This window comes from Tursiops truncatus, chromosome 1 (assembly GCF_011762595.2).
Source record: "Tursiops truncatus isolate mTurTru1 chromosome 1, mTurTru1.mat.Y, whole genome shotgun sequence".
Lineage (NCBI taxonomy): Eukaryota > Metazoa > Chordata > Mammalia > Artiodactyla > Delphinidae > Tursiops > Tursiops truncatus.
In genome coordinates, this window is record NC_047034.1 from 56367452 (window position 1) to 56384513 (window position 17062).

The 17062-nt window shown below is 39.4% G+C and overlaps 1 protein-coding gene and 1 long non-coding RNA gene across 3 annotated transcripts in view; one reads left to right on the forward strand and one right to left on the reverse strand.

Moving 5' to 3' along the window:
• Nucleotides 1-9192, forward strand: part of TNFSF18 (TNF superfamily member 18) — a 113723-nt gene extending 104531 nt beyond the window's left edge. Inside the window, exon 5 of the mRNA XM_073804351.1 lies at nucleotides 7735-9192. Coding sequence (XP_073660452.1) covers nucleotides 7735-7748 — 14 coding nt within the window. The 3' untranslated portion in view covers nucleotides 7749-9192. The remainder of the gene's footprint in view (nucleotides 1-7734) is intronic.
• Nucleotides 1-17062, reverse strand: part of LOC141278598 (uncharacterized) — a 259133-nt gene that overhangs the window by 34129 nt on the left and 207942 nt on the right. The gene's annotated exons all lie outside the window — the stretch shown is intronic.

Sequence of the window (17062 nt, forward strand, 5' to 3'; positions counted from 1 at the left end):
TGCTCTTTTCTTGGCAAAATTGCCAGTTGACCTAAATATGCTGTCACTGGATGCTGTATCCTCTTAAACACTGGGGCAAGTTTAGACCAGATAAATTATTTTTAGCTAGCCCCTCAGTTGGTGATAAAAAGACTGAGGTCCAAAGAGAAATAAAGAAAAATAAGGCATATTTGAAAGTTGCTAGGAGAGTAGATCTTAAAAATTCTCATCACAAGAAAAAAATTGTAACTATGTATGGTGATGGATGTTAACTAGACTTATTGTGGTGATCATTTTTCAATATATACAGATACCAAATCATTATTTTATATAACTGAAACTAATATAATGTTATATGTCCATTATACCTCAATAAAAATTAATTTAAAAATAGATACCTTTAATATCTGTTGATCATAAAAATGACAAAAGGTGTCTTTTAAATGAGTTAATTATATACTATTTACCATGGCTTCTTTAGATGTATTTGTGATACATCCTTTATTTAGTGTACAGACAATGTTTAGTGGGCCTCCTATAAGAGGGGCCATTTATGAGATAAGAGCCAGCACTTTAATTTAGAAAACACAGCAGGAATGATACTTGGGAAAATTTCAAGAAATCAAAGTCTAGGTTTCTGAAACAAAGGAAGGAAGGAAGGAAGGAAAGAAAGAAAGAAAGGAAGAAAATGAAGCAAGGGAGGGAGGAAGGAAGATGAAAGGAAGGAAGGAAGGAAGAAAAAGAAGGGAATGGCCCTGTAGGAGAAAGTCGTGCAAGCACCGCAGGATGTTTTCTCAACATTTATGCAGTAGGCCTCTAGAAAAGGCCACCAATCTATCAGCTTTATTCTGGCTACGTTTTAGGGACTTTGGGGAATTTCCCTTTAAGACAATACTGCAGTTTCTTGGCAACTTATTTGTGACACATATTTTCTTAATAAACCCATGTAGTGCCTTGTTCTTTTGCTTCTCTGGCTCCCTATCTGGTTTTAGAGTGCTCATGGTTCTCTTGTAGAAAGTGGGTTTGCTTTTTTTTTTTTTTTTTTTTTTTTTGGAGTGCAGGGAGAGGCTTCAGCCTGGTGTACACGAGAACTTCTGGAAAAATTGCTAAATTCTTTATTTAGAGGGAAGGCATGGTTTTCCAGGGATAAGAACAGGGTCTCTCTCTTGAACATGGCACAGTTGTGCAACTTGATGAATTACAGGTCATGAAGAAGCAGTAATGTGATCTTCTGCACCCTTTCATCTCTCTCCTTAGCACACTTTCCTAGAACCTGGGCCCTTCACTCTATCACAAGAGACATATAAAGCCTTTCCTTGGGTAGCATCACCATCTTCTACTTTCCCAATAAATACCTGAAACTCTGTATCCTAAGCTCCACTCTCCTCTCTGGCAGAATTATCCTGTGTGATCATAAGACCTTGCTTATGGCTAGCTGCTACTTTGGAAAAGACCTGATGACTTAATGGGGCCATTCAATCTTTTTCAATTTGAAGGAAGCATTAACCTAAACTTAAAGAGTTTAATGGCACTGTGCTGGGCGGAGTAAGCAGGCATGCATGGATTCACTCATTCATGAGCTGCTTTGTCCGAGAAAAAATTTCAGGACAATGTCGAAAAACTCTTTCTTTTCCAGTTGTTGAACACTCCATAGGCATCAGCCATTGCTGTTAAGCACTGGGGTGAAAAGATGAATGGGGCTCGTGTGGCACCATGTCTTGTCCACAGAGAGATTACAGTCCAGCCAGGGAATATACATATATACCCAACTACTGACTTATATTAGGAATCAGAAGCAGGTGTGAACTTGTATTCTGATTGGTGAGGGAAAAAAGGCCTGTGTGCTTTTTCCTGAGAAGAGGGAATATGGAGAAAGAGAATTCTCTCCCTTACCTCTTTCACCAGGGAAGCATTGGAAGAGAACTAAAATTAAAGCCCAAAGGGGTGAATGCTGGTTTTACTATCTTGAAGCAGAAAAGCAATTGGTGAAAGCTTCCCTAGAAAGCAGCCTCCTTTGGGGGCCCAAGGCCAGTGTGGAAGAGGCTGTGCACTTAACACACAAGGGTGTCTGAGAGTCTGAGCCTTTGTTTCTGGTTTACACCATGCTAGGTTTGCCCACGCCTGCTTTGATGTGAACAGCTCTTCTTGATGATGCATGGTGGTGCTGGTGTGGGGAGGGGGTGAGAGAGAGGAAGATGGGAGCTCCATTTTCCCATACAACGCCCCTAACAACAAGAAGGAAAATGCAGTATCTAGCTCGCTCTGGTTCCCCTCTTACTGTATGCAGCTCCGCAAACAGTACCCTCAGTTTTCTCAGTTGCCGCTTTCAAAAGAGGTCCTGAGATTCACAAGTGAACTCCAGTGCATAAGGAAGGATGGCTAGAATCCAAGGAGGGCAACTTAACTTCCTAAAACTTTCTGCTCCTGTCATTTGGTCTCACCCCTCCCTTGCTCCCCTGCCCCAGTCCCCCACACCCACTCTGCACACTTTGGCCTTTGTGTTTTTAGCTCCCACTGTTTGGAACACACATCTCTTGTCATCTCTGCCTTCCTTCTCTAAACGTGCTGATCCTCCAAGACTCAGCTGAATTCCTCTTCCTTATGTCCTTCCCGTCACATAACTATAGTTAACCTTGAACTCCCTTGCTTTGGGACTCCCATCTTAGAGGTCTGCATTATTATTTAGATATTTTTTGGCTTTTTAATCGCTTTGGATGTGCTCACTTTGTCTTTCAAACTGCACAGAAAGAAACTAAGTCACAGAATTCTTTTATGTGCACAACAGAAGGTACTTAGTGCTTGGCCTGTCACTGGGCCCTAGAGGTAGACGCTTGCTTGACTGACTCTGTGGCGGCCTGTAGCATCAGACAACTAGAATGGGTGGAGTAGTGGAGGCTCAAAACTGAGGGAAGATGCAAAGATAACCAGGATGACGGTCATGATGGGTAGGACTCCAGAGAATGTCCTGCTAGCTATGCGTACATATCACAACTTGCTTACACATATCCTGTTGAAGTTTGTTTCATGAGACTGCTAAGGCCAAGAAGTCCCCGCTCAGAGGAATGAGCATAAATGGTCTTCAAAGTTCTCAGCCAGAGACAGGCTGGATATCAAAACATGCTGTCAGCATGTCCCTGCTTAGCCCCTTGGCTGGCCCATTCCGTCCTTTGCCTTTGGCAGCTCTGGGATCTATAATACTTTTCATGAAAGCATGAGGTCAGTATGTTTCCTTCACACGGATCTTGGTGAAACTTGCAAAAGAATGGAGCATGTTTTCTATTCTTTCACAGTCTACAACACACTTGTGAACTTACTGGAAGGCTCTGGGTCCACTCAAGACAGGAAATGAGGTTGGTGTTGTTGGTGCATCATAGTGCTATTTCTGAAAATGAAACTTTCTCTGGCTCCAAGGACCAGAAACATGCAGACAGCCACCCAAGAAGCTCACATCTGGAGAAGTAAGAGCTGTTGCCATCATTTGTCTCGGATAATGTGATAAAGCTGAAGGTGTGGGCATGGGGCAAAATACTTCCCTTTAGCAAACAATAAAACCATAAGCAACAAAAGGAGGGAGAAAATGCTATAAATCCTCTCTCATTTTCCTGATCACCCACAAGGAGCACAAAGGTCAAGATACTGAAAGTTACACCCACAAGAGCCTGGCCAGGCTGAGGATTTTTTGAGAATCTGTAGCTTAGTATGGGGCTTTCTATCATAGGACCTGCAAGCAGTTTCATTCAGCTGGACAAGAGAAAATAATCAGGTCCCAGGCAAAAAATTCCAAGAAAAAGTCCCTTTCCTTTTGATGACAATATTAATAATGATAATGATAAAAACAATAGGAACTAATTGAGCAACTACTATGTGCTAGTAATCTGGTCTTGGTGCTTTACCCATTCTAGTTCATTTAATCTTCATGAAAGGTCCCTAAGGTAGTCACTAGCATTATCTCCATTCTACAGATAAGTAAACTGAGGTACAGAGTGGGCAAAGGACTTGTCTAAGATTCATGGAGTGAATTAAGTCAAGGAGGTAGACTCCAGTTTACAGACTCTGCTCAAATAAGTGAAATATAAAGATAGTTCTTGAGCTTCTAGAGGATGGAGTTTAAGCCTTCTTTATCCATGGGACCTTGTGCAGTACTTGGGCTAAAGCAGAAGTTTAATAAATATGTATCCTACAGCTGGCTAGATCAATGAGTCATTGGTAGAAAGGTCAGGGGCCTCATCCCTTCATCTGTTCTCACTGCTGTGGTGATATTTGAACCCAGGGTAGTAGGGAGTTCAGGTCCCCTTGACATGAGTTCCCTAGATGGTTTTAAAGGGCAGCGAGGTCATTTCTTTCCTTCTGTATATTCCCTTTGCTAGAAAAGTCCAGAGAGAATGGCAGCTATGCAATCAGGTCATATTATAGCCAAGTTTTCTGCTGTTGTGAAGACCTTGGCTTCAGGTGCTTTTTCACATGAGACCCTAAGAAGGTACTCTGATGGCAAAAATTGCCTTTTTATCTGTTATTGTCCTTTTCTTCTCTCCCTTTTTGTCTCTTCTATACTTTTATCTTTTACCTTCTCTCATTTTTACCTCTCATTTTCCTTTCTCTTCACTTTCCATTCATTTTATGTTAGAGCTAGACTTATTTAAAGTATCCTAAAAATATTGTCATGGATATATTGTCATTGATAATTAGACATGACTAGAAAGATATATACATATATATATATATATATATATATATATATATACACATATACACATATATCTTTTTAGCCATCATCATCATGTCTAATTCTGTGGTTGTGTGATTTACACACACAAGATCTCTAAGAAGGGTATTAAGATACATAACTATAAGCCCTAATCTAATTCAAGCAAAGTCAGCCCAAGCAAACTTAGATTGAGCAAAGACAGCAAATCATAATTCTAAACAATCTCTTTGACTTGTAAACTGTTATTATTTGATCAGAATTAAAGCACTTAGCCTGAATGAGAGCCACGAGGTACCTGAGGTGTCAGTCTAGACAGACACAAATATAGTAACTGGATGATTCTGGAAGACATGTCTTTTGGGTTTCTGAGATCATCTATGACATATCCTTGTACCCCAGATATTGCCCATATTAGAAGTATAGAGCTCACAATAAAAGACTAGATGTTTTCTGTAAACTCCTGATTGCTATGCCCTCCATATAGTATAACATGCAACAAAATTCTACATATAACCAGTATTGTATCTGAGAATACTAAAAAGGTTCAATTGAATGGACACACTCCCTCTTATTTACTCTGCTTACAAAGTTTTGTCTTCCCAGCTCCTATGCTCCCTTGAAACTGCTCAGGCTCCAGTCATAGGAGAACGCCAAATAGTCAGAAAAAGGACACTGTATAGTCTTTACCTAATTGACCTAACCCAAGGTACTTTACATCATTGACTCTGGCTTGATATCTGGGATACCACTCTTTCATAATTCCTCTTCCATCTCTCCAACATCTCCTTTCCAGTTCCCATTACAAGCCTACCTCTTAAATGTTGTCATTCTCCAAAGTTTAGTCCTTGATCTTCTTCTCTTCTTACTCCTTATCGTTTCCCCGAGCAATCTCTTCCACATCAAAAGGGTCTGGTATTATCTGTACAGTGATGACATTCAGATCTGGATCTCCTGCCCAGATCTTACTCAGAAGCATTAGAACTATATAACTGCCACTGGACATCGCCATATAAATGTGCCGCAAAATCTTAAATTTAAAAGCTCCCTCGGGCTTCCCTGGTGGCGCAGTGGTTGAGAATCTGCCTGCTAATGCAGGGGACATGGGTTCAAGCCCTGGTCTGGGAAGATCCCACATGCCGCGGAGCAACTAGGCCCGTGAGCCACAACTACTGAGCCTGCGCGTCTGGAGCCTGTGCTCCGCAACAAGAGAGGCCGCGATAGCGAGAGGCCCATGCACCGTGATGAAGAGTGGCCCCCGCTTGCCACAACTAGAGAAAGCCCTCGCACAGAAACGAAGACCCAACACAGCAAAAATAAATAAATCAATTAATTAAAAAAAAAAATTTCCCTGAATGAACTTACTTCCTCCCACCCCCAATATTTATTTCCTCTTTTGGTTAACCAGAAAACCAATCAACCTAAAAATCCAAGCAAGAAAGTCAACAATTATCCCTGAATCCTTCCTCCCCCTCATACCTCTTACCCAGTTGATCACCTCTTAAATCTTCCTCCAAGTTGATTCTTTCCGTTCATGCCCACTAGCATTGCCTTAGTTCAGGCCTTTCTCTTCTCTTATCTAGATTATCATACTAGTTTTATAACTGGGCTCTGTGACAATCCCTTACTCTTACTTGTTCTCTACACTGTTGCCAGCATATGCTTTCTAAAACACACATCTAGTCACTGCTCCAGTCTTTTCAAAGACTCCCTCACTGCCCAGATAATAAAGTCCAATGTCCTTTACATGGTTTCATATTAGGACTTTTTTGGCCAGAAGTGATGGAAACTCAATTTAAAGTGATTCAAGTAGAACCCAGGTAATGAGAATGTCCAGGAATTGAACAGAAGCTTCAGGCACAGGGCTCAAATGATATCACTAGGGCTTCATCTTTCCATTTCTCTTGAGCTCTCTCACTCTGCCCCTGGATTCTACCTTCCTTGGTGTGTTTGTCTCATTTGGCATACAACTTGCAGGCAGCAGGAGATGGTAGCTGCTTACAACTCCAGGCTTGCATGATACATACAATTCAAGATTCCAAAGGAAGAAGACCCTTTAACCCAATTTTCATACATCAAATCTTAGGGAAAATTCTTATTGGTCTGGCTTGAGTCATGTGCCTTGAATTAATCATCATAACCAAGGAAGATAGAATCATAGACTGGGTAATTTTGAGTCATTTTCTGTCTCTAGGAGGTTGCCATGAAAGATAGCCCAACCAAGATCACAAAGAGTAGGGAAGTGTGGTTCCCCAAAGAGAATCAGGGTGTTTTTATCACTTGAAGGGGAAAGAGATGCTGATCAGACAAAATGACTTAAGTACACTCCCCATGACATACAGATCTCTCCATGATCTTGATCACTGTCAGTCTCTCCCATCACTAATCTTTCTTTCCATCACTGTACTACTTATAGACTCCTGAATGTGCCAGTTCGTTTCAGACCTTTCTGCCTTTGCAAGTGCTATTTTCTCTGCCTGGAATGTCTGGCAGGCTAAGTTTTATTCCTCTCTACAACTCCAGCTGAAATACCTTCTTCTCTGAGAGGCCTTTGCTGACTTCCAGCTCGTAAGGTGATTATTTCCTCTTTTGTGCCACTACTATACATATTACTTACCAACATTATTATGCTTTTTTTCACCCTATGCTGCAATTATTCATTTTTTTGTCTGTCTAGCCCAACAACCTGGGAGAGTACTACTAGATCCCTGAAACATAGAACAGATGCAGAGTAGGTGTTCAATAAATTATTGCATTGTGTTATGTGAATAAATATATGAATGGCTGAGTTTTTCAGTGGTAGAAATAACATATAAAGCTTACTATTTTTCCTGGATATCAGGAACATTCTTTGACTCATCCTTCTGCTCTTTCAACCTCCGTCTCGAAACATGCACACACAGATACATATGTGCAACAATTCCTCCAGAGGGATAAAGAGAACTACCTCCTTAGGACACACAGGGTTATCCTACTAACTGTTCCTTTATGCCCTTTCTACAGCTGGAAAAATAGCACATTGACCTTTGAAATGCTTTTTCCTTTTTGGATAGATGGAGAAGTATGAAACAAGCAGAAGGATAAAGGGTGTCTGAAGGGGAGAAGGGGAGGCCAGATGGAGAGGAAAGGATGAAGGAGAACGACAGAACCCCAAATGACAAATTTTCTGGACATTTCACGTTTGGTTACGATTGTCCAAGTTTGTTTCCATGATGAGAAAATGGTATATGAAACTATTTGTGCCTACATCACATGACTTTGTGTGTTTACATAAGCAAGTTTAGTTTTGCTTAATACAGCTAAATTCCTCTCAAAGGAGTGTTGTTCTCAGAAAATGCATCAGTAATATAAGACTTGGATTTGCCAAAGAGAATTTGTGTGATCTTAGATCATCAGTCACCAAACATTCTACATCTATTTAATATCTGGAAAAATGGAAATCATTAATCCTGCTTTGACTTTCATGCCCAAAGGGTTATATGAAGTCCTCAAATGAGATATGTCAGAAAGTATTTTGTAATGTGTTAAATCAATGTGTACAAGAGTGAGTCATTAATATTAGAGAATGTTTAAAATTCCTCCATATAACGATGTTAACGTAAATGCCATATTTTGAAGTTTATTTTTGTTTTACATTAACTTTCAACAATTGGATTTTAAAGGTACAGTAATAAGATTGTGAGTACATTTATGAGACGTCTCTGCTGAGCTTATAAACTGGATGAGGATTTTTCTTAATTTGGCTGACAGCATACAATCTGTTTTACCTGAGAGAAAAAAAAAAGAAAGGGATGGAGGAGAAAAAAAAAATCTGTAGCCAAATTTATTAAGGTGGATGCACTTGTTAGAAGAGCTAAATAGTTTTGATGATCTAAGATCACAATTAGCAGCAGCGTGACCTGGTCGAGAGAGGAGTCAAGGGGGCTGGTTCAAATTCCAAGTGTTTTCTGGAGTACTGTGTGACAGTGGGAAAACACTTCTTAGTCTTCTATTTGGAAGTGCTGAGGAAATTGCCAGTAGAGAAAGAAAATTTAAAAATATACCATGTATCCACAAGATCAGATTCAACTGAAAAATATTACACTATTTTTATTATATCAGTGCTTTGCACAGTATCAAGGTTCACTAATTATTTGTTGAGTGTATGTGAATGAGCATTGGAGTCAGAGAGAGGAAACAAGGATAAATTCATTGCTTACTTGACCTTCAATGTGTTGTTAAGTTTAACTTTTCTCTCTGTTTTCCTTCCTATGGAGGAAGGACAATTTTTATACTGAGAATCAATGATAACATGAGATGGAAAAGTAAACACAGATAAAAGTAACACCACCTTCCATATGTAGGCTTAATATTTTTCTAAGTTCTTTTATGTGCAACCTCTTATTGAAACTTACTGACAAGAGAGTATGGGAATTTTATAGGCACAATGTTTAAGCATACATACTTGGTTGTTTTCCCTCTTGCTAATAAAACTGATCTCTTCTACCCCATCCTCTGGCTCTCTCATGCTCAAGGAACACTATGAGCTGTTTCAAGGAATGATGCCATGTTCCATCCATAGGTCTAGCCACCTGAGACAAGCGTGGGCAACTGGCATGATTAGGTCCCTTGGGGATTAAGAAACCTACCCTGACTTATTGCCTCAGCAGGGCTGGCAATGACTCTTTCTCCGGCTTCACCCCTCCCTTTCTTACTTCCGCTGTGGTGTAAATGGTATTATGTGAGGCATAGAAGTACAAAGAGGAAAGGGGTGGAGGTAAACTCAAGTAGAGAAAGTATCAGAAGACCACTTGGTAGACCTGAGCTCAAGCTAAGCACTCCCAAATTCACCTCAATATCCCTGTCAATCAGCATGTAGCCCTCATCTAGCTTCAGATTGCCACATGGGAGAGTGAACCCCAATTCACAAATGCTCATGGGAAAAAAGATTTTACTTCCTTTCACCATGTAAAGGGTACAGATTTGGGTGAGCACACACTTAACATGCTTTACCATGACCTGTTGAGATTTATCTTTAGAACTGTTGAAATCCTAACTATCTTTGGGATTCTTTCCACAACCTCAGTATCACAAAGAGGAACCTGGAAATTCTTGCAAACTGGGTCCTGGATATTACCCAAAGAAGAAATCTGGAAGACAAGCATCTTTGGAAGTAGAGCACAGCACAATCTATCCATCTTCATCATTGATGGCATTTTGCCAGATACAACTGACCAAACTCCTTTTCCTTATTTGCTCACCTTTACTCCTTACCTTCAGCCCATGGAGTGATTAATCTCAAGGGCAACAAAGAAGCAAAAATAATGATCTTATCAAGAGATAGCTTTAGAATCCCTTTCAATGGGTTTGAACAACAATGGAAGCAAATTCCTCCTTTAGTAAGAGTCCTCTTGGTTTATGCAAAACAATGGCTAAAAACACTAGGCACCCTCCTACCAAGGTAGAAGATACCAAATGAGAACCAATGCTGATTTGAAAAAGACAAATCTTTTCTAGTTGGAAATGTAATAAAGTCTATATCTTTCCAGAGAACTCAGACTGCCCCATATTGGAAAGAAACAATGATTTGCCATTTAATTTCTAACTTATATATGTTTTTCCAGATAATAGGGAAGGAGTAATATTGCCCAACTCATTTTATGAGCCTAGTGTAGTCTTGATTCCAAAAGTAGATAAGGATGACTCAACACTTATTTATAATTAAAAGCAAAGTCTTAGAAAACTAGGAATAGCCAGGAAATCCTTAACTTGGTGATAGTTATATACCAAAAACCTAGAACAAACATTGTGGTCAGTGAAAACACCTATACATTCCTTCAAATACTGGAAATAAGACAAGTACACACTGCTACTATTTCACACAGTACTAGACATGCTGCTGAAAGTTACCTGGAAAGAAAAAGAAGTAAATTCAAGGATTGGAAAAAAAAAGATAAAACTCATGACTTGCAAGTGATATGATTATCTACCTAGAAATACCAATGGAGGTTCAGACCAACTCAGAACTATTAAGAGTTCAATGTGTTTGCTGGATCCAAGATTACTGCACGATAATAAGAGCACATTCCTTTATCAGTAGTAATCAAATAGAAAATGCTATTTTTAAAAAAGATGTCTCTCTCAATCACAAGAAAAAGTTATCAGAAGTTAACATACCCAAGGTTACACAAGATTTCTAGAAGATGACCTGAACAAAGGGAGAGGCATTTTATTATCTTGGATATGAGGACTTAAAAGTTACAAAGAAACCAATTCACTCCACATTTATCTATAAATTCAGTGTAAACCCAATAAAACTTTAATCTGGATCTTTGAAGAAACTAACAAAAAATTCTAACATCTCAGAAAAGAAAACTGCAGAGAGAAAACTTAACCTATCAGTTATTAAGAATACTAAAAAATCATAGTTATAAAAATAGTTTCAAGAACATGGAGCCTAGAGAGACAGACATGTATATACAGCAAAGGAAGTTCTGCAAACCAATGGACAAAGAGCAGATGGTTTAGTGGATGGTGTTAAGAAAACAGACTTGCAACATGTGGAATAATGAAACTGGATTCCTTCTTCAACAGTAAATGCAAATGGTAGATTGCAGATGGATTCAGAACCAAATGTTAAAACAAAATTTATAAAAGTACATACAAGGTAATGCAAAAGAATAACCTTGTGACCTAGAAGTGGGGGAAACTATTCTTAAACAATGCTTCCCCCTAAAATAATTCCACAAATCATTAACAAAATAATTGATGAATTTGATTATATAATAATTAGGTCTTTCTGTTCAATGAAGGACATCATAGATAAAGTTTATAGACGTTACATATTTAGAGAAGATGTTTAAATGTCTAAAACCACAAAAGACTAATATTTAAGATAAGAAACACATGAAAATCAACAAGACAGGAATTTCCAATCAAGAGATGGGCTAAAGACATGATTGGGCCATCTATAGAAGAGGAAAGGCTAACAAACATATGAAAAGCTGTCCAAACTCAGTAGTAGAGAAATGCAAATTAATCAATGAGACATTACATTTGTTAAACTGGCAACAAAAAAAAAAAAAAGAGAGAGAGAAAGATGGACATTGCCAAGCGTTGATAGAGTATGGGGACATCTTTTCCAGAGAGTATAGACTGGTGCAGAGATCACTCTAACAGTCCTTGGTCCAAATAAATATCCCTGTACTTAATGACCAAGCAATCGTACTTCTGGATATCAACCCAAAGACATTCTCACACAGTTTCACAAGGGAACATTTTCACAAAAGCTCATCACAGTGTTGTTTTTGGTGGTGGAAATTTGAGGCAATCTTGGTGTCCAATCCTGGGAGAAAGACAGGTTGAAAGTGAAGAATTACCATCATGAAGGACTATACAGTGAAAGAAATAACAGACTACATATGCCCACAGCTCCATAAACAAATGCTAAAAAAGTTATGGCTGAGTTTTTAAAAAGAAAGAAAAGATAGAAACAGGAGTGGAACCTGTAAATAACCCATTTGCATCAATTTAAAATTCATGCAAATAAAATGCATATTTTGTAAGAATAATACATACAAAAAAGTTAATCATTAAATACTTTAGAACACTTTCCTATGATGTGAGGCATAGGGATGGAGAATTGGTGTGGGAAACGGAGGAAAGAATGAAAGAAATTAAGCAGAGACTAGCATGGACCTATGACAATAATGTGCATTCTGAAGAGTATGATTAACTCAAATATATCTATTTCGGGGTTCCCTGGTGGCGCAGTGGTTGAGAGACCGCCTGCCGATGCAGGGGACACGGGTTCGTGCCCCGGTCTGGGAAGATCCCACATGCCGTGGAGCGGCTAGGCCCGTGAGCCATGGCCGCTGAGCCTGTGTGTCCGGAGCCAGTGCTCTGCAACAGGAGAGGCCCGTGTACCGCAAAAAAAAGAAAAAAAATATATATATATCTCTATACATCTCTATGTTTATCTATCTATCTATCTATCTATCTATCTAGGGACATGGAAATTTCTACCACCAGGTAGGAGCACAGAATGGAATCATAGAATGTCCTTGTTGGAAGGGGCTGGTCAAGACTGAATTTTATATATTCTCCCACTCTAGGAGGGCCTCGTTCAGATTCTAGCTTCTTAAAGGAGAGTCCATGTCAGTTCCAAAAGTAAAGAAAAAAAGGAAAAAGGGGAAAAAAATGCAGACAATGGTGTAAAAAAAAAATGCAGGTTCCTGGAGTTAGACAACCTCAGGAAAGAAAAAAATAAAAGCAAGTACAAGATTAAATGATATATTTGCCATACCCCCGAAACAACACAACTTCCAGGCAGATCAATTAGCTTGGCCCAAGTAGTCATGCTTTTTGATAATCATTGTGAAGACCAAACATAGCAAGACAGACTAAACTTCAACTGAATTAGTGAAATATTTTGTTGTCAGGCAGAAACGTCCTCAAAGTGCTGTGGTATGTTCCTGGTTCACAGTTCATGCAGAGGAAGTTTGAAAACTCCTAGCAGAATGTAATCTTATGCTTTGTTTAATGTAAATTGCACCAGTTTCCCCTTTGGGGTACCCAAGTAAAGAAAGGTGATTTTTCAGGAGTTTAAAATCCTGGAGGAGGAAAATTATTGTTCACCTAATGAATTTTACAAGAGAACACCAGCTGCATCTGTTGTAAGTAGACAGACATCCATACTAAGCAGATGGATTGGTTTCTTCGGGGAAATGTTATAAACAGGAAAAAGCACACACCCTTCCCACACAAATTTTTAAAAATGTTCCTTTGGTATTTGTTTAATATCTTGATAAATTGTGGGTCACATGAAACTCTATGCCCAAACTGGAGACACTGAGTGTAAAAATATCAGAGACATTAGATGGGAGAGTAGGGCCCATTCACCATAAGGGGGCTAAGATCAGAGATCATCACAAGTGACTCCCCACTGTCAAGTGAAGCAATGAATGCTCCGAAGAAAAATTCTAGGGCTTTCATTCATTCACTCAAAATACATCAAAGAGTAACTCATTCTCTAGGCACTGTTCTCTGAACTGTGAACAAGACTAGCAAAACCCTTTATATTCTAATGGGATCAGACAGATAAGAAATGTGTAAACAAGTAATTAGTAAGATAATTTCACATTATGTTAAGCACTGGGAAGAAAAAAAAGATGGAAAGTAGCAATGGGAGAAAGAGGAGAAAGAGTGAGGGTGAGAACATGGGAAGGTATATTTTGGTAGTGGTGGGCTCCTCTCACTAGAGTGGTTAGAGGAGGTCCATCTGAGGAGTTGGCATCTTAGGCGGAACTGAATGGTGAAAGAATGGGATGATGGATAGCGAAGAGTGTTGTAGGGAGAGGGAAATAAATCAGGAAAGAGAATGGCATATATGGGCATAGAAACAAAGCCAGCATGGTTGAAGCACAGTGAGCAAGCTGGGGAGTGATAAAAGGTAATAATCAAAAGGAAGACAGGGGTTAAATTATGCAAAACCTTATTGGCTATGAGAAAGAGATTAAATTTTTTTTTTTTTTTTTTTTTTGCGGTATGCGGGCCTCTCACTGCTGTGGCCCCTCCTACCCCGGAGCACAGGCTCCGGACGCACAGGCCCAGCGGCCATGGCCCATGGGCCCAGCCGCTCCACGGCACGCAGATCCTCCTGGACCGGGGCACGAACCCGTGCCCCCTGCATCGGCAGGCGGACTCCCAACCACTGCACCACCAGGGAAGTCCAAGAGTTTAGATTTTTATTACAAGTGCAGAGCATTGTAAGTGGGGAGAGGGGTAACAGGATCTAATTTATACTTTGAAAGATCATTCTGGCTTCTAGGGGAAGGGAAAAAGAATAGAAGCAAGAAGACAAATTAGGAGGCTCTTATGGCAGTCCTGGTAAATGATGATGGTGGCTTGGGTCGAGATTCTACCAGGAGCAATAGATACTTGTGATCTGACTCAGGATATCCTTGGAGGACTGGCTGATCAACTGGAATTGGTGTGTAAGGGAAGGAAGAAAACCAAGGACAAGTTAATTCTGAGATTTAATGTGTTATGCAGTCAAGTGGCGATGTCAACTAGGCAGCTGGATATAAGAGACAGGAGGTCTTTGGTGAGGCAGGAGCTGGAAAAATAATTAGAACTTTAACAGGAATGATTAGGGAGTGGGGGAGCTCTGATGAACTATTTTTTTTGGGAAGAACTGAGAGTTGACAAGACATCTTTTCAGCTTTTAGAAAATCTTTCTGAAATATATCTCTGCTGACCTGTCTCAGACCTTCATAATGCAATACAGTATGTATACAATGCACATAACATGTCCAATGAATGCTTACTGATTAAGTGATTAATTAGTAGTTTATTATACTGATATTCTTTGCCTTTCAATGTTGATTGAGACAATGGGCTTACCAGGGCAATTTCTTCACCTATAAAACGAGTATAACAATATGTTCTTGCAGAGTTATCATGACTGTCAGGCACATAGTAGGTATTAATGTGTAATAACTATTTTTGAAGATTGCATTCTAGTCAATGTAGATCTAACAGTAAGGCAATCCAAAGAATTGTTTCCCTGAATTGAAAGGACTCCAAATGAAACTGCCTCAGGAAAAGTATTATTTCAGAAAATAATATATAATAGACAAGCATTTCCTTTCAGAATCAAGGAAATGGCTCCTGAGTAACCTGCACTTTATGCAGTCTTTGACTTGTATTGAACACCTGTATTGTTGGCTCCAAGAAGTCCAGTGCTAACATTTTTGGTATGTACTTTTATTAGTCACAGTTTTCCAAAGAAACAGAATAAAATATGTGTGTGTATCTATATCTATACCTATACAGTTCTCTCTTTCTCTCTCTATCTACCTATCTATCTAGAGAGAAATTTATTTTATGGAGTTGGCTCATGTGATTGTGAGGACCCTATGAGTCTCAATTCTATAGGGTAGGCCAGCAAGTTGGAGACCCAGAGAAGGGTTGGTGTTGCAGCTCAAGTCCAAAGGCAGTCTGGAGGCAGAATTCCTTCTTCCTTAGGATAGGTCAGTCTTTTTCTCCTAAGGCCTTCAACTGATTAGATGAGGCCCACCCATATTATGGGGGCTAATCTGCTTTACTCAAAGTCTACTGAATTACAAGCCTCTTAGATAGCCTCATCCACAAGAGGGCAGACAGCAGAAGCAAGAAGAACCACAATCCTGCAGCCTGTGGAACAAAAACCACATTCACAGAAAGATACACAAGATGAAAAGGCAGAGGGCTATGTACCAGATGAAGGAACAAGATAAAACCCAAGAAAAACAACTAAATGAAGTGGAGATAGGAAACCTTCCAGAAAAAGAATTCAGAATAATGATAGTGAAGATGATACAGGACCTCGGAAAAAGAATGGAGGCAAAGATTGAGAAGATGCAAGAAATGTTTAACAAAGACCTAGAAGAATTAAAGAACAAACAAACAAAGATGAACAATACAATACTGAAGTGAAAACTACACTAGAAGGAATCAATAGCAGAATAACTGAGGCAGAAGAATGGGTAAGTGACCTGGAAGAGAGAATGGTGGAATTCACTGCTGCAGAACAGAATAAAGAAAAAAGAATGAAAAGAAATAAAGACAGCCTAAGAGACCTCTGAGACAACATTAAACATAACAACATTCGCATTATAGGGGTCCCAGAAGGAGAAGAGAGAGAGAAAGGACCCGAGAAAATATTTGAAGAGATTATAGTCGAAAACTTCCCTAACGTGGGAAAGGAAATAGCCACCCAAGTCCAGGAAGTGCAGAGAGTCCCAGGGAGGATAAACCCAAGAAGAAACAAGCCGAGACACATAGTAATCAAACTGACAAAAATTAAAGATGAAGAAAAATTATTGAAAGCAGCAAGGGAAAAACGACAAAAAACATACAAGGGACCTCCTATAAGGTTAACAGCTGATTTCTCAGAAGAAACTCTACAAGCCAGAAGGGAGTGATATTTTATGATATTTTTAAAGTGATGGAAAGGAGGAACCTACAACCAAGATTACTCTAACAGGCAAGGATCTCATTCAGATTTGATGGAGAAATCAAAAGCTTTAAAGACAAGCAAAAGCTAAGAGAATTCAGCACCACCAAACCAGCTCTACAGCAAGTGCTAAAGGAACTTCTCTAAGTGGGAAACACAACAGAAGAAAAGGACCTACAAAAACAAACCCATAACAATTAAGAAAATCGTAATAGGAACATACATATTGATAACTACCTCAAATATGAATGGATTAAATGCTCCAACCAAAAGACACAGGCTCACTGAATGGATACAAAAATAAGACCCATATATATGCTGTCTACAAGAGACCCACTTTAGACCTAGGGACATATACAGACTGAAAGTGAGGGGATGGAAAAAGATATTCCATGCAAATAAGA